General features: G+C 35.0%; 2 protein-coding genes and 1 long non-coding RNA gene across 3 annotated transcripts; all 3 read right to left on the bottom strand.

Annotated features, from left to right (window-relative positions):
* Positions 1–13,680: 13,680 nt before the first annotated feature.
* On the bottom strand, positions 13,681–18,171 carry LOC137708357 (uncharacterized). The gene is made up of 6 exons (XM_068447410.1): positions 18,048–18,171; positions 17,330–17,651; positions 16,644–17,091; positions 15,960–16,258; positions 15,367–15,734; positions 13,681–14,141 (listed from the first exon to the last, which is right to left on the bottom strand). The coding sequence occupies exons 2-5, from the start codon at positions 17,630–17,632 to the stop codon at positions 15,390–15,392; spliced, it is 1,395 nt and encodes a 464-aa protein (XP_068303511.1). The 5' UTR covers positions 17,633–17,651; positions 18,048–18,171; the 3' UTR covers positions 13,681–14,141; positions 15,367–15,389.
* Positions 18,172–20,584: 2,413 nt separating this feature from the next.
* Positions 20,585–21,292, bottom strand: LOC137709157 (uncharacterized). The gene is made up of 2 exons (XR_011064846.1): positions 21,112–21,292; positions 20,585–20,892 (listed from the first exon to the last, which is right to left on the bottom strand). It is a non-coding gene; the product is annotated as an uncharacterized lncRNA (long non-coding RNA).
* A 26-nt stretch (positions 21,293–21,318) lies between these two features.
* On the bottom strand, positions 21,319–23,041 carry LOC137709158 (WRKY transcription factor 23-like). Its single transcript, XM_068448275.1, has 3 exons — positions 22,344–23,041; positions 21,979–22,122; positions 21,319–21,800 (listed from the first exon to the last, which is right to left on the bottom strand). Exons 1-3 carry the CDS (start codon positions 22,790–22,792, stop codon positions 21,350–21,352), a joined length of 1,044 nt encoding a protein of 347 aa, XP_068304376.1. The 5' UTR covers positions 22,793–23,041; the 3' UTR covers positions 21,319–21,349.
* Positions 23,042–26,305: the final 3,264 nt, after the last annotated feature.

Genomic DNA, 26,305 nt, shown 5'->3' on the forward strand with positions numbered 1-26,305 from the left:
AACTTAGTTAGGCTATGTTGTGTATCTATCAAAGCCATATGTTGTTTTTTTATATAGTTGGAGATATATTTCATGCCCTCATGCTTCACTTTTATTACGAAAATGCTCACGTCAAAAATACAATTAAATAAGTATCTTGTCGGCGCTTGTCGGCGCCGCCGAGTGCCTGATCGAGGCATGAGGCTATCCTTTCCATGCAAACTTGGTCCAAATAAACAGTAAAATATAGCAATAAAATATTTTTCTGATTTCGCTCTTTAATTCAAAAGATTTCAAATAATTTATAAGATCTGTCATCTCTAGGCTTTTTTTCTTTCTTTACGTTGAAACTAATATCGACTATTGTTAATTTCTTACCTCTCTTATTGCGATTTGGGTTTATACCTTCTCACTTTTCTTAGTTATATACATTTGGGTTTATACCTTCTCACTTTTCTTAGTTATATATATATATATATATTTTTTTTTTTTTTTTTTTTTTTTTTATGAACTCACTTTTCTTAGTGTAAATTAGCACTGTTATATCGTTTTTTTTTTTTTTTTTTTTTTTTAAGGCAACTTCAAACAATAAGATCTTCAGCTTTGCGATGGTTGTGGGAGAGGAACATCGATCGTATACAATTTTATTCTTATTTTACAAAGAAATTGTTTCCACAACTTAAACCTATAACATTTGGTAACAAAAGAGCAACATTTCTGTTGCGCGTTTTTAATTTTAAAAATAGTCTTACCTTAATCTTTTAATTTACTAACTGTCATTGTGCATGATTTTTTTCATTTAATCAAATTTTCATTCTGCATGCTCACAAAATTCAAACTTTTTCCACATTTAGAAGTATTTATCAAACAAAATCAAGATCATGACCATAAAATATAGAATGTATCCCACAATTTCTCACAAAATTCAAACATTTTCCACATTTAGAAGTATCTGTCGTACAAAATCATGATCATGACCATAAAATATACATTTTTCTCACAAAATTCAAACATTTTCCACATTTAGAAGTATCTGTCGTACAAAATCATGATCATGACCATAAAATAGACAATTTCTCACGAAATTAAAACATTTTCGACATTAGAAGTATCTATCAATCAAAATCATGACCACGACCATAATATATAGAATTTATCCAACAAATTTTTTACAAATTTCAAAAAAAAATTCCACATTTAGAAGTATTTATCAAACAAAATCATCATCATGACCATAAAATATGGAATTTACCCAACAATGTAATTAAAGGATGTTGTAGTTTCGACTATAGATAGAGGTGCAACTTGGGTTGAGCCAACCCGAACCCACCCATGTTCAACCCGACTTTAAACTCGAACAAGCGGATTTTTTTTTAGTTATAACCCGCCCAAACCCAACCGGATTTCAACTCGTTCATTGATTGGGTTGAGTTAGGTTGATTATTTGTCCAACCCAACCCGACCCGAATAACGAAACCCGAATATGGCCCATATCAATTACTACTCATATAACACCTAAATAGGTCAAGTCCAAAAACCCACATCCTTTCTAATATATTTTTTAATAAATTACCCCTCTAAACCCTAAAGTTGTATATTAAATTGTTAGTCTCCAATTCCATTATGCAGCTCTCCATCTCTATCTGAAAGCCCAAGAAAATTTGCAACTGCCCCTCTCTCAATGAAGTGTTCCTCTTTTTTTTTTTTCTTTTCTTTTGGTACTAACTTTGGTATTTCTTGTGTTTTAATTCAAACTTTGCATGGTTGAAATATTCATATTTAGTTTACCCTTATAACGTGCGGAATTGAATTTTAATTTTGAAAAAGTTAGGCCAATCCAAACTAAACCCAAGTAAACCCGAACTTGATTAAACCCGAGCCCGAATGAACCCAATTAAAATTCAACCCGAACCTGAATTGTAAAAGTTGGGTTAGAATTGGGTTGACCTTCCAACCCGCTCGAGTTGCACCCCTAACTATAGAACATCTTCTTGGTGTTATGTAACATGCATGTATTTCAATATATTGTAATATCGTGTACAATTTATTTTTCTTTGCTAAAGCATTGGTTATAGGGTCACCGACTGAAGCATGGTAGACTAATTAGCTTGCAACCTGTAAGCTTACATTATGAACAATTATAGTAACTGAATTATTATTAGTGATTTTTGCATTCTAAGAACCTCTTTAAATGAGGTATATCCACTAATAATTAAAAACGGAGAACATGACTACCAACCAAAAGGGTCTTGTTGTCCTTTTATTTTATTTTTGGCTTAAATTGTGTAACTAATTAAGAACAAAGGAATGCTACAAACTAACAGGCCTTACCGATTAGGCCATTTCAACTAACTACTTAACGTTTTAAAAATTGGATATTTGTTAACTTATCAATGTTAAGTGATGACCTTGATAAGTATTGAAGCGAGATTTCACTCTCACGTCACAAAAAAAAAGTTCTCAATCCCCAAACCAATCCCTTTTAACTAGACAAAATTAGCGTTTAACTTCAATTTTTGCAGATTCATAACTCTACAATAACGTGTTAGTGAGAATTTGATTCAATATTTGTCCATACCATCCCTTAACATTTAAGCCTTTTTTTTTAATATTAGTGGATATACTTGACAACAAGATTGTAGACATTGAAATTTCAGTGAAATAAATGTTGACCAATGTATTAAAATTACAACCTTTATTCATTTCACCTACATCACACACTCATTTCACCTACAACTTCCATTTACTTCACCAACCTCACACACTTATTTCACCTACGTCACACACTCATTTCACCTACAACTTCCACTTACTTCACCAACCTCACACACTTATTTCACCTACATCACACACTTACTTCACCTACCAACTCCATTTATTTCACCTACAACATCCACTCACTTCACCAAAAAAATGGATGGTGGTGATTCACTCTCAAAGCCTATAAGTAGGCTTCTCCATCAAAGAAAAAAAAAGGAGAATTTACATCACACCAAAACCTTGAAGCCTTGAAACTCTAAAGCTCTCAAGCAAATCCCGAAGGATCAAGAAAGCACTCTTCGTTCTTCGTCAAATCCTCCTTCAAGATCAAGCCCCAACAGCCCTTGAATAACTTCCACCAACTCAAGATCAAGCCCCGACAGCCCTTGAAGAAAGTGTTCATCGTTCATCATCCGTTCATCCTAAGATCAAGCCCCAACGGCCATTTGGATCAACAACCTCAACAAATCCACACATCCAATCGTTCTTCAAGATTAAGCCCAAAAGCCCTTGAAGATCCGCTCATCCATCAACCTTCAAGATCAAGCCCAAAAGCCCTTGAAGAAGTCCACACAACCATTATTCAAGATCAAGCCCAAAAGCCCCCTTGAAGAACTTCCACCAACTCAAGATCAAGCCCCGACGGCCCTTGAAGAAAGTGTTCATCGTTCATCATCCGTTCATCCTAAGATTAAGCCCCAACGGCCCTTTGGATCAACAACCTCAACAAATCCACACATCCAATCATTCTTCAAGATTAAGCCCAAAAGCCCTTGAAGATCCGCCCATCCATTAACCTTCAAGATCAAGCCTAAAAGCCCTTGAAGAAGTCCACAACCATTATTCAAGATCAAGCCCAAAAGCTCCCCTTGAAGAACTTCCACCAACTCAAGATCAAGCCCCGACGGCCCTTGAAGAAAGTGTTCATCGTTCATCATCCGTTCATCATAAGATCAAGCCCCAACGGCCCTTTGGATCAACAACCTCAACAAATCCACACATTCAATCGTTCTTCAAGATTAAGCTCAAAAGCCCTTGAAGATCCGCTCATCCATCAACCTTCAAGATCAAGCCCCAAAAGCCCTTTGAAGAAATCCACACAACCATTATTCAAGATCAAGCCTAAAAGCCCCCTTGAAGACTCGTTCATCAACCTTCAAAGATCAAGCCCTGAAAGCCCCTTGAAGAAACTTCCCTCAACCTTCAAGATCAAGCCCCAACGCCCCTTGAAGAAACTTCAAACTGTTCATCCAAGATCAAGCCTCGACGGCCCTTGGATCAATCGCACATCCACAAATCAACACCTTACAGAGATCGAATTAGATGATCAAATTACAAAAAGATTGTAACCCCAAAATCATTAATTAATACAATATATATTTTGTACACGTATTCTTGTTTCAGGTATTTTTGTGTTTACAAAATCACTAAGGAGAGGGTTCAAGGCGGTAAGTAAATTCCACGTTTATACCCATTCCCCATCCTGAGCCGACCCCCGACCTATACAACATTGTCCATGACCAGTAAAATTCATCTTACAAGAATTTTGCCACACGATCTGCACTTGCCAACTTCTGCAACAAGGTGCCATTAAGACTTGACTTTCATGTTTGATTGCATGCAGTGAACTTGTGACATACTAATTCACCAACAAATAAGCACTACATTTCTCATCAACACAATCATTCTTTTCACCAAATGAATTAAATCACTGTACAATAATAAATAAATAAACTCCTGCAGTTTTTGGCTGTACGTACATATGTACAAATGAAAAAAAAAGATAACCCTGCTGCAACATTAAAGAATGGAGGAAGAAAACAAATCTGTATTAGTTCCATGGCTGCAAAATGTAAGTACCAATATCTTCAACCACCTTGCATATTGTCCATCAACTTCCTCATCTCCTCAGCCGCACCTGAACGGGAAATCTGGTCTTCCCCAAAACTGTATTAACAAAGAAACAAGCGAGGGGGAGGATGGATTAGAAAGAGTACTAAAGCGTGTTAATGTTTTCATTACGGATCATGGAGAACGTGAAGCATAGGGAAATGGAATTCAAACTTTTGACTGGTAGAACTTCGTATGCCGTTTTTGTAGTATTGAAGTGAGACAAAACCTTGAGTTGTTGCGACCGCTGGCGCAGGAGACCCATCTATTTTGGCATTCGTTTTCATGTCGTTTTTCTTATTCGTTTTGAATGTCCTATTGGACCGTAAATTTTCTAGTATACAATTGAACTTTATTCTGGTCAGGGTATATTTACCAGTACAAAAAGAAGTACTTTAATTGAAGATGGTAAGGAAAAAGTAATTGAAAGGATATTTCAAATATCATACTTATCTGCACTAGTCAGGATCTGAGGGTTTAGGGTTTAGGGTGATCTTCGTGTTCATGTCGTTTTTCTCATTCGTTTTGAATGTCCTATTGGACCGTAAATTTCCTAGTATACAATTGAACTTTATTCTGGTCAGGGTATATTTACCAGTACAAAAAGAAGTACTTAGTTGAAGATGGTAAGGAAAAAGTAATTGAAAGGATATTTCAAATATCGTACTTATCTACACTAGTCAGGATCTGAGGGTTTAGAGTTTAGGGTGATCTTCGTTTTCATGTCGTTTTTCTCATTCGTTTTGAATATCCTATTGGACCGTAATTGAAAGGATATTTCAAATATCATACTTATCTGCACTAGTCAGGATATGAGGGTTTAGGGTTTAGGGTGATCTTCATTTTCATGTCATTTTTCTCATTCGTTTTGAATGTCCTGTTGGACCATAAATTTCCTAGTATACAATTGAACTTTATTCTGATCAGGGTATATTTACCAGTACAAAAAGAAGTACTTTAATTGAGGATGGTAAGGAAAAAGTAATTGAAATGATATTTCAAATATCATACTTATTTGCACTAGTCAGGATATGAGGGTTTAGGGATTAGGGTTTAGGGTGATCTTCGTTTTCATATCGTTTTTCTCATTTGTTTTGAATGTCCTATTAGACCGTAAATTTCCTAGTATAGAATTGAACTTTATTCTGGTCAGGGTATATTTACCAGTACAAAAAAAAGTACTTTAATTGAAGATGGTAAGAAAAAAGTAATTGAAAGGATATTTCAAATATCATACTTATCTGCACTAGTCAAGATCTGAATTCATGGAAATGGAGTTAGCAGGCACGTTTTTCTCATTCGTTTTGAGTGGAAGAGAACTGTTGAAGCTCATGGAAATGGAGTTAGCAGGCACGCAAAGTCTGGCAGGAATCCAACTTTTTCTTGAAGAGACGGGAACAAGAAAATATAGATAAGACAAAGATTCAAAAATAAAAGGAGAGAATATTCATATATATTTTTGTGTAGTGTGGTTTGATTGCTAGTGTTTTGCAGCCGAAAACAGCTGTTGGAGACCAAGTACGTGGTAAACATTTGGTAGTCCACCGGCCGGCAATGGCTGGGGGAGTTGAAATCTGCTGTGCCAAAAAAAACCTGCATTATGCTGTGCCAGAACTTCAACTCTGTTTTAATTAATTTTTATAAAAGAAAAAGAAATGCTCTCTTAAAAGTCCGACTTTCTATAAATTTTTTGTCATTTTATATTTGTGACATAATTTTTATACCAACATTACAAAATATTACAACAAAAATATGAAATGATAGAGTATATAAAGAGTTGAGAAAGCCTTCTTCGCATTTCTTTAAAATAGAGTTCAAAAACAAGCCCACCAGCACCCGAATTCCCCCGTTGACCCAACTCCCTCAGCCACGCAATAAACCAACTTCCTCGGTGACCCCACCGTGTCGGCCCCACCGGACTCCTCTTCGTCGCCGTAAACTCCACGGAGTTATGTGGGATTAAGGGAAGGACAGGTGTCAACTGCATAATGCAGGGTAGAGGGTGGGCAAGGGGTTTTTTGGCACAGTAGATTTGAACTCGGCTGGGGGCTACTTGGTTTGTTGATACTGAAGTGGTGGAGACTCGTAAGCTTGGGTTCCACGCACGAAGTGAGCTCCGCTAAGAAAAAGGCTCATTAGTTTAAATATTTGTATTATTTCACTAATAAAGATAAAGTTCACCAATATCTATGGATCTAATTTCTCCAATTGTACAAAACTACACCATCAACACAAACATTGTATGATGTTTGTTGAATGAGATAGATGGAATACGAAACAAGTAGGTAAAGTTTTGTTTCTCATTCAAACTTCAAAGTGAAGGAAATTAAAGAAAATAAAATTGAAATTCAATGAAAAGACAAACAAACAACTACACAATTACAAATAATATTTAATTAACTAAAACTAAAAAGACACTATACCCATAGAGACCACATACGTACTTAACCATAATAATATTTAATTATTATTAAACAACTAATAATATTTAATTAAACAACTACGTACTTAACCATAGAGACCACATAGGAGAAAACAAAAAAACAAAGCTAAACTTTACAAACAAGACATCTAATCTTAATGGGCAAAAGAATCCTAATCCTTCGCCCACAAGAAACAAATAAAATAACAATAATCCTAAACCCTAAGAGTCATATAGTTTTGGGTTGGATTTGGAGTTATGTGTGGAAACATATTACACGTCTCAACTTGGATGATGTTGATGCATTATTACCTAAACCAGTGAAGAAAACAAGAGAACTAGTTGAAACTACGACACTAGATACAATTCGGTTACTCAAGTCTTTCAATTGCATCAAAGTCCGTCCATAGATGAACCCAAAATTCGTTCATCCTCACCCGATTGCGGCGCTAGGAGTTCTGAAATCGACAGTTGGATTGAGTTCGCGGTGCAGAAGAGAGTTCAAGGGCTTGAGATAGATCTGAAAGCACATAGACCTTTTTGGCACTCTTCCAATTCTTAAGTTTTTTTTCCGGATAAGCCATTTAAGAGCCCTTTTGGCATGTCATGCATTAAGTCCCTCAAGCACCTCTCTCTGTCATTTGTAAATATGAACGGTCAACTTATCGGGCACTTTCTGTCCTGCTGCCAACTTCTTCAACACCTTTACGTTTCTGGCTCCGCATTTAGGAAATTTGAAAGTCGCCGGCTCTTCGCTCTGGTTGAAGTTCCTGCAGCTAAGTGATTGCATGCACGTCCGCATACTTGAGATTTTTGTTCATAATCTTGTGTCGTTTGATTAAGAAGTTTCAAGGACTTATCATTCATTGTTGTTGCAACTGATATGCTAAGCCTGTAAAGTTCTGTGAATGGTAATGTGTGACAATTGGTTTACTTGAGGAACAAATCACTTGATTATTCAGTGATGTGCAATTCGAGTAAATTAAGAGTCCTAGTTAGGTAAGAATTGTGGAGTCTTAAATCATTGCAGCTAATCTAGGAGAATCATCTAGAGGTTCAAATACAAAGATATTGCATCATGATAGGACTCAATCAAGGTGATAGGGTTGACTTTCTTAGCTGTTAATAGGCCGGCTAATAAGGAACCCTAATGGTATATAAATACTAGGTTAAGTCCCTACTTCCATACGTTGAATTTCTCATAATACTAAAACCTATTCATATAGTAGAGGGATATTTTGGTGTATTGGAAGGAGAAGACAACCTAGAGTTCATCAATGGCTTCATCTTCATAATCATGTCTTCCGAATTCTACAGATAAGTTCAATATAATTAGTCGATCTCTATTTCATATTGATTTGATTTATTTGTGATCCTAATGTCTTGTTGTTGTGATTTCAGAATATGTCTTACATGTGGTATCAGAGCCACACAACAAGCTTAGGGTTCGATTCATAGGTAATTTGATTAACTGTAGATGATTGACACAAGTGAAGCATAATTTGTGTTTATCGTTTGGTTGGCTATTTTGACTATTCAATCCTGTGAGACTTCATAAAGATGCTTCCGCAATTTTGTATCACTTGAGTTTGCAATTTTGTTTAGGGATTTAGGTCCAAACAAATTGAAATTGGGCATGGAAAATAAAAGGGAAATAATTTAACTACACGGTGAATTTGGAGTTCATAATTAGTCACCGGCTAATTGTTTTTTTTTTTTTTTTTCTTCTTCCTTTCGGGAGATTATGGAGTTTTCTTGAGTATATAGGGTTGTCTTCTTTTTCCACAATAATTATCGTTGTGCTGCAGAGAAGGATTACGACACGGATTTATGTTTATTGTATTTATTAATTATATTCCTGTATTGATTTCATGATTAATTAAATCTGTTGGAAGGAAACTTTTATTGGGGCTTTCAATGAATTAGATTATTTTCGAGCCATAAATCTTGCAATTCTGATGGACTTTAGTTATTTTGACAAATTTGAAATTCATGTACCTTATTTATATGAGTAGTTCTGGGCTATCGATTCTTAATTGAGATTTTGGGGAGTTTTTTCAATGGCATCGTAAATCTTTTGCAGACTCTTGTTTGGTATAAGTGCATATTTCGTATGGCTGATAGACATTCTAGTTTTTGATGGACTTCCCTGACTTCAAATTTTATGAAATTCGGTCATATCGTAATATTAAATGGACTTTAGATGCTGGTACTTTTTCACGTTTTTTGGACAAGAAATGGATTTATGGTAAATTTTTAAGTGAGATACCCTGTTGCTGGAATTCTGTAGACTTCTGCAGAATAGTGTGTTTGTAATATTATTTTGATATATTTATGTAATTGATAAATTCATGAAATTTTAGTATGATATACATTGAGATATTTATTTTAAATCTGAAAATTTTCATGAGCATTGGTTTATGAATTCTTGGTGAATTTTTAATCTCGGGGACTGTCCTATGGAATTTATGCGGTTTCTGCAGCAAATTTCATTTCGATTTTATTTTTAGCCCACTTTTAAAATCGAAAAAAAAATCATGAAATTTTGGGTGACAATAGATTTACATGTCTACTTTATTTCTGGAAATTTTTATGCATATTGGAGAAAAAAAAATTTTGAATTTTTGGTGAATTATTTAGTCTACGGTATGTACTGCAGAATTTTTGTCGTTTCTGCAGCACATTCCATTTCATATTTTCTTTTAGTACACATGTAAAGTCTCAAAAATTATGAAATTTTGGGAATTAACAGATTTGTATGTTTACTTTATGTTTGAAAATTTTCATGCATATCGGATGAACAATGAATATTTGGTGAATTTGTAATCTCAGGTCTATACTGAACATTTTCTGCAGTTTCGGCAGCACCTCTCTTTTCGAATTCATTTTTGGCTCGCTTAAAATTTTAAAAATCATTAAATTTTGTGAAATAGTAGCCATATATGTCTAGTGCATACCAAAAAAATTTCATGACAATCTAAAGAGAATTGAGTTTTTAGTGAATTTGCAAACTAAAGTAGTACTGCTGAATTTTGGTACTTCAAAACTAGTTTTGATATGTGATATTGTTTCACTGATTTGTGCACATCTATTGGTACCGATTATTATACAATTTTATGGTTCCAATATGTCCTTATTTTATGCGAATTCTCAATACTAATGAATTTTATAGACAACACCGATTAAATTTTGATTTAAAGATGTATTGGTTTGTTTTGCTTAAACCAATGTTTTGTTTGGTCATTAATTCTGATTATGATGATAATTGTCTTTTGAGAGAAAATTGGAAAGTGGCATCAGTTTACTAATTGATCATTTTGGTCTCTTTCGAGAACTCTATTGTTCAATGTCAATAACGACATATTTTTGTGTTTGATTTAATCTTTTGAGAATCATTGAATATCCAACAAAACGGTTATTTAATATTGTTCTAAAGGATTATTTTGAAAAATCAGCATTCTACTTTATATGGTGAATACTTTTGTCCCAATGGGAATTTCAAGAAATCAATCACCAATTATAAATTAGTATTATAGAAAATCATAAAGTACTTTTAACATATTTTCATCTGGCCAAAGCTGTTGAAGCTATATGTATTTTGTGTATTTTATGTTTTGGCTAGCTATGCAGGTATTTTCGTTGCATGATTAGTTTCTGCCCAAAGGTGTAACAATCATGCAATTTGGAGTTTATTCGATCCTTCACAACTCGACTACTTCCATGATGAATCTTGCATAATCGAGAATGAGTAGGTAAATTTGCCAATCTTTTGCCTTAATTTTTTGTGAGTTCTAAATTGGATTAAAATTATTGTTGAAAATTTGATGTTGTTGAGATATCTATGTGTTTACTTTAATTGACTTTATTTTAGAATTAAAACATAAATTTTGAGTTTGGATTATCTTGTTAGGTTTCTTTTTAATTTTTGACCTAATCTTTAACACATATGTGTCTTCTCCCATACACTAAAATAAATTTTGTAAGCATTGGTTTATCTAATCACTTGTCACTTTTAGATTGATTAATAATGTTGAGATATTGTTCCTTATATAAGCCTAATTGTGATACATATAGATTGGTTTATTATGTCCAAACCGACTATTTTGTGACTCAACAAATTTGTTTAAGAAATTTTCATGTTTTGAGCATATTAAAGATTGTAAATTGGTTTTATTTAAATTATGATTAATTTTGAAATTTTGGTAGAGCTTACACTATCTTTATTGATTCAACAGCCTATATTTTGTCATATGAAAACCACTTTCTCTAGTGTTTAATCTTGCAATTTTGAGTGTCAAGTGGGAGAAATAATGTATTATGGGCTTCACACTCATCAATTTTGCATGCTTTTAATGGTCATAGTTTTGGTAGATAAAACGTACATTGTCATACTCGTTTATATTTTATTTGTTATATATGCAACTAATCTTGTAGGAAATTCAAGAAGGGTTAATGAGTATATTCTGCTCAAAAGTGGTTTTCTTATTATTTCTTGTATGTTGTTCAAGAAATTGGACTTGTGATTTATATGTTATTGATGGATAATTAATCTGCTCAAAAGTGAAGCATGGAATTGACAAGATGGTATATACTTCATCTGCTCAAAAGTTTTGAAGTTATATATGTTTGCCCTTGTATTTTATGTTTTAGCTATGCAAACCTAATATAATTAGTTTCTGTCCAAAGATGATTCTAGAATTATATGCTTTTGATGCATTAGAAAACATTTAGTTAAAGTTTTCTATTTCCGTCAAATGTTATATGAACAAAACTGACCAAATGATTTTGTATAGTTTTTCAGTCACAAGAGTCACTTCCGTGCACATATCTAGAATAAAGATGTTGAACTCACAAATTTTATAGTTTAGATCCCATGACTAATGTTTTGCTGATGGGAGTATTTGAAAGGTATCTATTTCATTTTGTAGACATCTACAAAGTTTTGTTGTACTCTCTTAATCAGTGGGAGTAATAATAATTTATCTATATATAATTTTGTCTCTATTAATCAGTGTGAGTAAAAGATTACCTTTTGTGTTAAAAAAATTTGAAGCGTTAGTGGCTAATACTTTAAGAGTAAATTTTGTTCATAAGTTTTAATAAGAGGTCATGATTTTGTAAATAGTATGTCGTATTTTACGTGTTCTCTTATTATATTCTAAATTGACAAAAAAGTTGAATTTTGTTACCAACGTTGTTAGAGTTCTTTGTGAACTACTTTTGTACTGAAATATATTTTCATATTTTCAGTTCGACTATTGTGAGCTAATGTTTTGACTATTAGCTCTTGATATCATGACTTTGTTAGAAACATAGTGCTTTGAGTTAAGTGTGCATGTAATCATGGAGTGCAAGGAACTGTGCAATGTGTGCCTTGTTTTCTGTGGTTCTGCACTTGATTCAAAAGTGACAAGTTGCTAGGAAAGATTGGTTGCAAACTCATGAAGACTCAGTGATCACCACGAGTTCTTATCAGGACATCACATTGGCATTCAAGTGGGAGAATGTAAAGTTCTGTGAATGGCAATGTGTGACCATTGGTTTACTTGAGGAACAAATCACTTGATTATTCAGTGATGTGCAATTCGAGTAAATTAAGAGTCCTAGTTAGGTAAGAATTGTGGAGTCTTAAATCATTGCAGCTAATCTAGGAGAATCATCTAGAGGTTCAAATACAAAGATATTGCATCATGATAGGACTCAATCAAGGTGATAGGGTTGACTTTCTTAGCTGTTAATAGGCCGGCTAATAAGGAACCCTAATGGTATATAAATACTAGGTTAAGTCCCTGCTTCCATACGTTGAATTCCTCATAATACTAAAACCTATTCATATGGTAGAGGGATATTTTGGAGTATTGGAAGGAGAAGACACCTTAGAGTTCATCAATGGCTTCATCTTCATAATCATGTCTTCCAAATTCTACAGATAAGTTCAATATAATTAGTCGATCTCTATTTCATATTGATTTGATTTATTTGTGATCCTAATGTTTTGTTGTTGTGATTTTAGAATATGTCTTACAAAGCCTCCTTAATTCAACCGAGTAGAGAGAGCGGTCTCCTTTCTTGCATATGTTAAGATGCTATTAAGCTCTTGCCACGGCACATGCCATGTCATCATTTGTGATAATGCTTTATGAATCCGGATTCTCTTTGTGAGAATTTTGGGAATCCGTCAATCATGTCCATTCATCGTACATCGTGCAGTCAGAACTTATTTTAAATATTTTTATTTAAAATTGAACACAAACAGTACTTGATAAAAACTGACTGCACGATGTACGATGAACGGACATGATTCACGAATCCTCACCAAAAGGATCCAGAGAGAATCCTGTTGGACACTTTATTGGTTTTGTGGTATTTGCTACGAAGGTAGTTTGATCTGTAGCCTGCAACAGTTTATATGCGGATCCGGAGAGAATCCTGTTGGACACTTTATTGGTTTTGTGGAATTTGCTACGAAGGTAGTTTGATCTGTAGCCTGCAACAGTTTATATGATATGCCTTTGTACGGAGCAAAGTATGTTGAAGATATTGATTGTATTCTGGTTCTTGAGTAATAGCAATTGTTCCTATCAATACGAGTCAAAGTTCGAACGGGTCTAACATTGGTATCGAGCCAATGATTCACAATGCCATTGAACTTGAACTTGAAAAGGGAGAATCCACTCTACAGTCAGAGATTGTTACAAGTAATAAAAATTCAACAGCTGCATTAAGGCAGCGTGCTCTGCAGATTGCAAGGCAACTGCCTCCAGGAGCTGAGCAAATTATTATTTGACAAATTCATTGCAACAGATTTTGTTGAAAAATAACTTAAAAATGGGATCTAACAAGGTTTGTTCAAATGACATAGTATCCCAAGTTTCACTTTAGCCAAAAAGGAAACCGTTTCCCAATCCGCCCGACGATTTGTCCCCGATATTGAAGTAAGCATAAACATTTGCCGTCGCATGCTTAGTCTGGTTTTAATTGAGATCATAACTACCCCAGCCGTCGAAAACCACAACTGCGGAATTACGAGCAGCGTCCAAACGAGTCTGCTGAATCAGTCCTTTCATCTCACAAGCAACAATACAATGTCCTGTAAAAGAATGTCCGATCAAAGTCTGCAAATAAGTGAACACTACGATTGGATGCAGAGATTGAATTAGAGCAGTAAATAAGTGAACACAACAATACACATAGTTCACGCTTAATTCGGCTATGTCCACCACGAGGGTGCGTTTGATGTTTTCACATTAAACAAAGGTATATTACAAAGTACACGGTTGTGTTTGATCCTCAGAGAGATTGGATGCAGTCTATGGGGGAAATTTTTTTTTTTTTTAAGAAGCGATACCGTCATTGGGTTAAATTGTTAAATGTTAGGAGGGAAGGGAGATCGAACCGCCACCAAGGGTGCATCAGTGAGCTTCCTTTCAGGTTCGCATATCTTCATGACCCAACATATCCAAGCTCATTGAAGACAAGGGTTGTTTTGATTGATCTACACAACTTGGAGCCTACTCCCAAGTTTGAATGAGCTCCAACCTTGTCGATAGGGATTGAGTTGAGTTGAGGTGAGCTTTATGAGTGACTTGGTTATATTTCCCTTAATCCCAAAACCCAGAAATGTGTATTCTAGTAGACGAAGAAAATTGAAGAGTGATATCAGTACCAGATCAAAGAATGGAAGCTATTCCAATCCGAAACACATAGTTCCATCCAATCCGGACCACCAAATGATACTATTTATACACCAATGCCCTAGGACAAGAAGGAAGATATTCCTTGATCTACAAGAAAGCCAAGCGAGGTTTGCCCCATTTCGCTCATTGACGACGTGGTTTGATATCAAATATAATAGACTTAACTAACCAACGGAAAGTATAATATAAAGTTACTGGTCACAAACACCAGAATGTTTATGTGCAGGAGGAAATATTTTAGATCGATCATGTCCTGACATGAATGATGTCAATGTAAAACAGTAGACCGTAATGCGACCTAGATTTGGTGCTCTCCTGTGCCTACTGCTACTTGACCCTGGAATTTTTTCCAAGTGGAATTTAAGCTAGTGCTAAATAAGCAAACAATAATCTGCAACACCATGTCAACAATGCCAACATCTGCGCTCCCTACCCAATCAACACCCACGGATTTGCATAAAAACATTCTATGTGGTTGCTAAAAGCACCCTAATAAAATTTCACTTCTGCATCCTGAAGAAGCACCCTATAGGAGCATTGGATATTCAATTTTGGGGACAAGCCATAAAGGTAACAATTAAATCCTTGTTAATTTGCCTGAAGAGTAAGACTACTCACCAAATGTAATTGCAGATTCCCATTCAGTATCGATTGTAACCTCTCCCATAATCCTCTTGCCTCTGACGCTGAAACTCACCAAAATTGTCATGAGGCCTTGAAGGATAGTTTTCCATAGGGTTGGGGTACCTGCTCCTTGAATCCATGGCTAAATTAGCCCCGGAATACTGAGGATTGGCCGAGGAGCTGTCGTATTCAGAATAATTGTGTGATTTATAACCACCAAAACCTGAAGTCGACATCTGCTGATTAGCCTGTTGTTGACGTTTCTGGGCATCAAGTTGAAGAAAGTCCTCCCACTGCTTTGCATGCATGCCCCTCAGGGTAGCCAATTTCTTCATGTGGTTCTCTCTTATATCCCTAATCGCCTTTTATCCATATAATAAAAAGTCAGCAACAAGAAATTTGTACCAAGAGTTCAAGTCTTTTTAAAACAATTACGATTGGCAAGAAAACAGGCAGGGTAGCTGGAGGTATACATGTTAAAGAGTTATAGGATGGGTCAATAGACCAGTTATCACTTCCAGCAAGAATAAAAGACATAAAAGTGTTTCTCGTTTTATTTGTTCCCAGAGTTGTAAGGTAGTCAATACCTCACGATGTCCGTAATTTTCTTCATCTTCTTCCTTGTCACGAATTCTTCCAAGTTCCGTTGCCTCTCTTTTGTACGCCAATTCTAATTCTTCTAATGTCTGAGGGGTGGCAGAGTAATCAAACTGACGACCGGATTGCATATCAGATCCTTCTTTATCAGAATTCCATACATCATTTCTATAAGCAGCCATGCTCCGATTATGACCATCATATGAATTATATGAGTTTCTCATATAAGGGGCACGAGCTGGAGAGTTTGAATGACTTGGTCGACCTCTAGCTCCGACATTACCATAAGCTTCATGAAATGAAGAGTATGTTAAGCACTTGATTCAAGATGCTAACACAGATGGCAGCTTTAATTCAACATACTATCTTATTTTCAGATAGAAACCATCTGAGGCAAAATTTCTGGATAGCTTTCAGTAAATGATTTCATTTCGGAAACAACCCGATCAATTCAGACCCAACCGTGAAAGCTACTTCAGAACTCTACACACAATTCTTGAAGATAAGAACTTACCTCTTGCTGCAAACAAATGATAAGCAACAACCCGATTCTTTGATAAATTGGAAAGATTTTACAGACAGCAGGTAGAAAATTGTATACGAACCTAACGAGCTATGAACGTGACTTAACAGCTCCCTATATACATCGTAAACATATCCTATGATGTCCCTACCTTGCGGAGAAACCCTGGAAATTTTCTGCATATCCTGACGTATTCGGTCTTCAACAAATTTCTCTTGCCTGTGAAACCTTTGTTGAAAATGGGACCCGTTTCGGGGACCAGAATGAGACCTCTGGGATTCAGAATGTTGTAAACGTGCACCAACAGGACTTCGCTCAGGTGACCTTGATCTAGTCACTCGAGAACCAGAACCCTCTGTTTGTTCGCCTTCCTCTCTAATCATTTTGTGCACAGCATCCACACCCTTTCTTAATACTAACCTGTCCTTGCCACTGACAATGATAAATTTCTCGTCCATCTTAATATTGCATCCAATATCGTTTTCAATCCTGTTTATCACTCTCTCAGTGAAAAGGGACCTTACATGCTTTTCTCTAGCAGGTACCCTTTCAAAGAAATCTTGAGACTTGCGACTTGCACCAAGGGTAGATGGGCAACCCTAGGAATTACCAAAATGCATCAGAACTTGTTATCATAAAGAAAAAGTAACACCCTGAGATAGAAGAACTAAAAAGTCTAAACATGCTATGAGGTTATATTAGCAATTGAAAAACACTTTGTAGTATAAGCAATTGAAAAACAAAAAAGGAATGCGTTTGCGTATGTGTGTGTGATTTTGCATAAAGGTGGCCAGATATTAGAAGAAACTAGAAGCAAATGAAGCACTAAAGTTTTACCTGAGTAAAGTGGCCAGGTTCCCCACAGATTTTGCAAATCATTTCTTCTTCCTTCCTCTTCTTCCAATTCCTCTCAGTTGCTTTTGACTTGGCCTCCCACACCTTAGCTTCTCGGCTAGTAAAGTCGGTCGGGACGGCATTGGGGTCGCGAGATTCCTCTTCCTCATCAGACCCGGCAGGAGACCTTTTGTTTGGTTTTGCCCTATCTTGTGTGTTAGCGGCATTTGACCCAGGAGGGCCAGTGTACTCCTTATATAGCTCGCTAAAGTCGTCATCGATATCCGGGTCGGGTCTCGTTTCCATTATTTCAACCTTATGAATTCTAAACATTCCACAACACAAACCAAACCTCATCAATATCCTCTACAGCCAACAAATTACACAGAAAAGGGTAAAGAACATAACTTTAAGCCTTATCGATATTGAATTTCTACGAAAACCCAAATCCCAATAAGATTAAGTTCACTAATTACTAAGCAAAACACTTGCAGAAATTTATAAACAAAAGCAACAATCAAGATTAAAAATTGATATCAGGATCTGCTACTTTGAGAAGAAAATCCCCATGAAAATTGAAATTATAACAAAAATAAATACATAAATAAATCGATTACTTGATTGTACAATAAACATAAAAGGGCAAATTAGGGGCCGACGATTAAATGCATGAAAAAATTTACATAAAAATTGAATTAGATTTGGTGTACGGAATGGTTACCTGGAGAGTGAAGATAGTGGAGCCGCAAGCAGAGGTTTTAGGACGTCGACGAGGAGAAAGCCTAAAGCTTTAGCTAAGAAGGCCTGGGCTAGGGCTGGGTTTTTATTACCCACTTACCGCCTGCTGAATTTTCTTTTCTGTCTTTTTTACAATATTTATCCACACCACAAAAACAAATGTTTGTTTTGACACAAAAAAAAAAAAAAAAAAAAAAAGGTTTGTGCGTGGTCAGTATACACGTTTTTTTTTTTTTTTTTTTTTATTTATTAAATTTTTAACAAACGATATTATCTACCCTCAAGGGTAGAGGATGGGTTTAATCTCACAATAGATTAGTAATAATGTGGTTCGAATTCATCTTTGACGAGAATCAAACTTAAGACCTCTCATTTACAAGTAAAGAGAAATATCACTAGATCGTATTATTAAATAACAGTATACACATGTTTACATATTTTCAAATTATATTTCTGTTTTATACAGCATACAATCCTCTTTTTTTCGGCTGTTCTTTTTTTTTTTCATTGTTTTTAATAAGAAACAATAGTAGTTTTATTCATCACTACAATTTTTTAAGGAGTACATTCTGGAGCAACTTCGAGCCTCATCAAACCAATAACTGGTAAAATTGGAAATAAAGGCAAGCTTCAGCGTTCGATGTGTCCTTACATTACGTATGTATGAACATGACAAGCTTAGGCTAGTTTTAATGTCTTCAACAAGCAAATCAAAGGCGGAAGAACCACCCTGCGGACTTCCGAGAGCTTTGGGTCACCTGCAAAGCATCACCAACCTGTAAAGCATCACCTTACAATATGACTTGCTGCTAATTCCATTCCAAGGCCAAACAAACACCTTCTCGTCCTTTTGTTGAGAATGAGTTCTACATTAATGTGAAAATGAACCTTGTATGGGCTTATAAGAGTACCCCATATTGCTAATTGGTTTTATGATGAAAACTCAACTTTTTTTATGATATCAGAGCCAGTTGTCACATGTATGAAGCCCAATGATCACACGTGCTCCATGTCACTCGAGTTGTGTTGTCCACGTGTTAGGATTGAAAATTCGCCACATGTGAGGGGGCGTATTGAGAATAAGTCCAACATTGATGTGAAGAGAGACCTTGCATGGGTTTATAAGAGGTTGGGCTACTTCCCATATTGTCAATTGGTTTTATGGTGGAATCTCAACTTTCTTCACATTTATTACTTGAACAGTTACGATTAAGTCACGTCAATATTTTGTATTGAGTTCTTTCAATCCTATTCTTCTGCAATCTTTTTTTTATTTGAATGGTTATAATTAAATCACATCAATATTTTGTGTTTACAAAAATAAAAGTGTGAGATGGACGAGAAGGTGAGGGGATTTGGAGGCGTAATATTCAACAATTCACCCTATCTATATACAAGATACGGCTACTTATATTTCCATTTGCGCGACTCCACCATTTTAGTGTGGTGCAGAGAATTTGTGAAGCTGGAGAGGCACGAAACCATCAGGATTCAAGTGTCCCACCAATCCTCTTTAGACCTCACATCCAGAGCATAAGGCCCTTGGTTTAGGGAATTCTGACTGTTCAAGAGAGAAAAAGATATCAGGACCCTTGTTTTGTATAAGATGGATGAGCAAAATGATTTAATAAATATTGTCGAATTCAATTTAAGCAGTCTGGATTACTAGTTTCTTGAGCTCCGGACAGTGAGATTCGAAGAGGATCTCTATCCTTGCCCGAAATTTGTACCATAGACCAATTATTTTACATATAATCTGAAGTAATTATTCCCAATTAGAAAGTTTATCTTTGGCGCTCACCGCCCATATGATGTGAAGTTGATCATCCACTCAACATGTTTGTTATTTATCTTGTGTTTGCTGAACTTCTTGAAGATTCTACCCAAACCAAGCGCCTTTGTTCGGTTCCCACCCATTTTACCAAAAAGGAAAAAGAAAGAACCAAGTGGTGGAGAAATGTACCAAACACTATCCAACCAATTCTCTCTCGATGCCAATTGGATTTAGATTTTCCACCAACTAAAGAAGAGATATTTGGAGAATTCCCTTTACAGGTATGTTTAAAGATGATAATACAGAGAACGAGGACTCGTTAAATCAGTAATAATTTGTTTGATGGTATTTATAATTCGATGTTCTTTATTCCAATAAGTAAATAAAGTGAATAGGAAAACAATGCGACGGTACTTGTTAATATCTATAATATCACTGCAAAGAGGGTCGAAATCCACATCTCCCATCTCATTATTATTCAAATTCAATGAATCGAATGTGGAGGGTGAGATTTGTTGGCATACAACAAAAGAGGGCATTTGAAGTGAATTCCCTTTCTCTAGAATAACGCTTTTATGGGAATTCTCTTGAGAAAATGTTTTTTCCTTAATTAAAACGATATTTTATTTTAAAATAACTTGAAGTGAATTGTTATGACACTTTAAATTTTTCATCTTACATTCAAAGCTTTTTATAATTAGAAAAAAAAATACAATTATGATAAGTATAAAATAAGATTTTTAAAGTGCTAATAATAACAGTTTCCTAACTTAGAATTATTAGGTGCATGAGAGAGGGTACATTCGTTTTAATCAATGTAAGCTATATTCATGTTTACACTTCTGCTGTAACTTCATTGAACTTGTTAAATACGCAGTTTCAAGTGCAAATGGCTAAAAAAGGAGTGAAATTTGTTATACGGAGAAACAAGAAGTCGACCAAAAAGAGAAAAAGAAGTAGGTGTGGAGAGTCTGGCGACCGTCCAAAATCCTAACCCTCAGATCATGACTGCCCGCAGTGCTGACTAGTATCCAAATCAAATCAATGCACATTCCTTCAACAAGAAAAACAAAGATATAAGGACAAACAAGACGTCAGACGATCGAACTAAATAAACAACCCCCCATTTTTCGCTATTTACCATAATCATCCTCCTCCTCACCTCTCTTTCTCCCCTTTTAGGCTCTTCCACACAAACCCCCAAAAGGGAAAAATACGGGAAAAAAAAAATCAAAATAAAGAGGTAAAAGAAACAGAAAGAAAAACTAGCTACCTGCATTGGATTCAAAAGTCTATGTTCCATCCATGTTACAAAACATAACCATCATCTGGATCACCATCTTAACACAGAAAGTCAGTAAGTAAACCAAATTAGTACATAATTAAGTAGCACTGATGGATTGGAATGATCTCACTATCTGATGATGATCATATATATATATATATATATATATATATATATATATATATATATATATATATATATATATATATATAAGGGCATATATCTTCTACTCTTGCTTCAGCATATGAGAGGGGACTATGTCTTGAAGAAGGCCATGGTCAGCTAACAAAGCAGAACCGGTTGCCGGGGAGCAAAACCACCTTTCGGGATGAAGAAAGCCAGCGGTACTGGTAGCATTTGTAAGACACAATGAAGAGCCATTCACATAATAATCACCAAAATTAATTGGTGCCGATGAAGGCGAAGAGGAGTTGCTATCTGCAAATGGTTGCACTTGTTGATAGTCATGAGTAAATAGGGTTCTTGTCGGGATTAATGGCATGGCAAAGTTATTAGCTGGAAAAGCAGAAGCTGCAGGGAGAGTCGGGCGAGGCAGGAGTGGGCTGCGATGAGTGTGTTGTCCTTCATAAGTAGTTACAACAATGCTCGGATCGTCGAAAGATCGCTCCACTCGCTTCTTCACATTACATGATGCACTTGTGCACCGATAGTAACTCCTACAAAACATATTATCATTTCATCACATCACCAAAATTTAATTATGAAATACATATATATAATTGAGATTCTGATTGAAAACCCATTATTAAATTAATCTCCTGGTTTTGATACATTCAAACCAACAATGCAGAAATTCAAATGGAAGTGATTAATTTGGCTCTGAAGTTTTAGTACCTTGGAAAGGGGCTATTTTTGACAGCTTTTTGGCCGTACTTTCTCCATCTGTAGCCATCTTCCAGATGATCAACTTCGCTCTTTGTCATGAATGCAAATCTGGGTTCTCTCTGCCTTTTCCGACTCGCCTTCTTTGCTTTCAACCTTTTCTCCGATCCCAACACAAGAAATTACAAATGCATTAATATCTCACCTTTCACAAGGCTTTTTATTAATTTGACTTACCCTTTTACCCAAAATCTAAAAAATTTCAATTTCCCAGAAAACCCATCTCTATCTTGATCTGTTACGAAATGGGTTATCTCTCAAACACAAAATTTAAAGCAAAGAAAAGCAAGAAAATAATTAAAAAGTAAAAAACTCACTCTTTCTTGGTCTTTTGTTGCTCGTCATGTTCTTCTTCTTCATTATTTTTCTCTTGGTCTGTAGCAGCCTTATGATCAGTGTGTTCTTCGTTCACTGCCTCGCTTGATTCTGACGATATCGACGAAGAGTTTGGTGTTGTAGGCTGCTGATTCAAAGAGGAGTAGTCAGTAGATAACTGATCTTTTCCTCCCATTGTGGAAGCTAATGAAGGCAGGACTGTCGATGGTGTCTGAGGCAGATAATCAAATAGGGAAGTGGGACAATAGTCCTGTCCAACCCCAACCCCCAAAAGTTCCATAAACCCTAAAGATGAACTCTTTTCTCCTTCACAGAAATCAAACATGCCTGCAAATGGTGATGTGGTAAGTCCACCTCCTCCTCCTCCCCCATTCATATCGTTGCTATTAATGTTGTCCTCCCTCTTCACCACATCCTTCTTCACATTCATAGCTCACTCTCAGTACACACGCTACTATCTATACTTCTTCAAATCCTAGAGATAGAAAGAGAGTATGAGAGAGAAACTGGGCTTTGTTTGTCTTAGAGAGAGAGAGAGAGAGAGAGAGAGAGAGAGATTAGGGTAGGTCTGAGATATGGTTTATAAGATTTTTGGAAGAGAAAGAGGAGAGAGTTTTGGGGGTAGGATTGTGGGAGAGTGAGAGAGTGAGAGAGTGAGAGAGTTTTGGGTTGGCCTCAAACATTGACCGGCAATTGGAGGTGCAGGGTTTTGTACAGAGAAAGACAGATTTTGCAGTGGCAACAAAAAAATTGAATGCATTGCATGGTTCCGACAAACCGGGCGACGCTTTCATACTTGGGCCTTTGACCGTTTAACCAGTTTATTTATTTATTTTTTATTTTTGTAATGTGAAGAGGGTTTCGTTACGCGTTAGCTACTTACGGCTACACAGACTACATGAATGTGAACCAAGCTTCTTCTTGGTGAGCTTTTGATTATTTGATAATTGTAATCCTTATCGACTTAATTAAATTTAATTAAGATAATGTTTGGGAAACCAAAATTTTAAACTAAATTCGCAAATTAAATAATATATTACTAATAAAAAAAATAAACACGTTAATCAATACTTAAGTAATAATTTAATTATCAACATTAATATCATTTAATTTATAAAATTTAATTTAAAAATTTAGTGTCACAAGCATTATCCATTTAAATATAGTCAAAGCAAAACCATATTATGAAATGTAGGAGAATTAATTAATGGGAATGTAGTGGCCTTTTGTAATTGGTGTTGCAGGTGAAGTACATATGATGGATGATTGTTATGTCCACGATGAATAAATTAATTAACTAGAATAATAATTACGGGATGGACTTCATAACATATATTACTTTATTTGGCGGTAAGAGAGAGATACTTAGATACACAGAGTGAGAGAGTTTCACACTTCACTATCGCAGCAAAACGGTGTGTTAATATTATACAGAAATTCCCACACTTATTGAAACACTACGGCTAAGTTCTTTGTTTTTCTTTTTTAAGAGATCATCGTCAGTCCACTGTTTTGTGGGCACAAAGACTCACACAGATCATCTCTAAAAGAATTAGTTTTTTTTTTTTTTTTTTAAAAGTGTCATTTGCTAATTCATTTGGCACTTTTATCCTATTCTTAAAATTTATCATTCAATCCATTATTCAACAACTCTTCAAATTTTATCTTTCATTTTAAAATACTATTATCTTTAACTTATTTTATCTTTTGGGCTCCAAATTTTTTAACTCTTTACAAAATAATATTCTTGAATAAAACATATTGGGGAATCAATTTGCTAACTTGAAGAAGTAGCAACTGACATTGTATACTAATTGGGTTGCTACCTCCGTTAAAGATGCGTTTTTCCTACCTGACATAACAAATTTAACTTTGCTACCCAACTGCTACCTCCTTAGAGATGCTCTATAGTAGGCGGACGACCTCTTTAACTGATTCGGAATGCTAAAATTAGGAATTATTTTTGGTAATAGTCTAAGTTTTGAGATCAATCGGACTAGGAGCGCATAACTAATCACATTGATGTTCATTTACACGACCCAACAAATATTGAGTTTACCATGAACAGACATTAATGCAATTATAAGAGAACTATTCAATATAAATTATATTTTGTTTAATTTAATTTTCAATATAAGATTACATTGTTCAACAATAACATCAGAATAATTAAGAGAGTATCTACTAAACCAAAAATAATATCCATAATCCTTATCGCAAATAAAATCAATGAACAGGATGAACTTTAGGTGGAAATCATGTAGGACGTAACCAAATTTATATACCGTACGATAAGAGTATCAACTTTTTTAAGGTGTGAAATCATGTTTTCTTAAAATGTATAAGTGTATTATATTCCTTTAGATATAGTCGGTGATAAAAACCCTACTTTGATCTTGCACCGAATAGAGATAAAAAAAAATAAAAATACCTACAGGAGTAAAGAAAAAATAAAGAGAGAAGAGATGAAAATGCCAAGGAAACAATCGTCTTCTCTCTTCTCTTTTGGTGGTGAAAATTGTGTTTGTGTAGGGCAAAGTTCACCCGTGCACGTGTGGCGTACTACGCACACGAACACACGACAGACACAAAGATAACATGCTGACACAATTTCTGTGTAACGCCGACTGAATTTGCATGCTCTAATTATGCTGTTTCCAACTTTTTTTTGGTATGAAACCTTTAAGGGAAGGAATTTTCATATTTTTATAAAAATAAGAATTAATTGTGGAGATCACACAATATCTAACTTTAACAATTCGAACCGTTTATTTTTCAAGTTACACTTTATAGATCATCCTTGTAAAATATTAGCCAAATCAGGAATGTTTAAGACATCTAATTAAGTTCAAAGAAATTAACAAATACTTTGTTATATAAGAAACAATTTATCTTGATTATTAAATAGACAAATAGTTTTGGATTGAATTATATTTTTGCAAGAATGATTTATGAATCGAGACTTAAAAAATAGACGGTTCGATGTGGAGTAGGCCCCACACATAATCCCCATTTTTTGAAAAAAAAAATTGAAAATCCCTTTGCATAAAGGGCCTGTTTCTTGGTAAAACAATAATCACTTCATATTCTTATTAATATATTTCGAGTAAGAGAAAGTTTAGTACGTACTCTCAATCTGAGTTCGAATTTCTACGAATATTCTATTAGTTCCCGGCTTTGTTTGACGTATTATTTGACTCGAAAGAGATAAAAGTACAACATATCTCATTTAACACCGAAGCTGCATAATAAGAAAATCAATTTGCTATCAATATATGGTAGATAATTCTTATATTTTAAATAAAATGTTCACAATATTTTGATCACTTTCTTGTTCTTTTGATTTTATTGAGCGCCATTCAAGCATGCCAAATGCAAAAAGAACAAAATCATTGAACATCTTAGTCTTTTGCATATATGATTGTCCTCTCCTATGCTTTCTTAACAAAAGGCTGTGGGTGTTGATGCATCGATCCCGATAATAATATCATATTAAACTGGATACACTCAAGCATATATATGCATGCTGAGGTCATAATGCTTTTATGTGAGCTATGATATTCCAAGAAGCCATCATTGCAACCCCTCCTATTATTATTCTTTAGTTTATAAATCTTACTTGCTCAAGTTTCTTGTACGATTGATGTTGTTATCGACACACTTTTTAACGTGTCCGAAAAACTAGATAGTAAGTCTTATGTTATAAATGCAAGAAGGGTTTTTTATTATCTTTTTCATATATTTTTTTACTTTTGTAATTATATATGACGTGTGTTTTGAACATACGAAAAAATCTCTAATTGTTATCCAATACTAATACAGTAGAGCATTGTCAATACATATTAGAAGGCTTGACTACTAGATTGTTGAGTTTAAAATTTCTTTGTTGAAAGTTAGTTGTAATTTTGAACCACGGTTATGTATGTAAGAAAACAGAGTACAA

This window comes from Pyrus communis, chromosome 11 (genome assembly GCF_963583255.1).
Source record: "Pyrus communis chromosome 11, drPyrComm1.1, whole genome shotgun sequence".
Lineage (NCBI taxonomy): Eukaryota > Viridiplantae > Streptophyta > Magnoliopsida > Rosales > Rosaceae > Pyrus > Pyrus communis.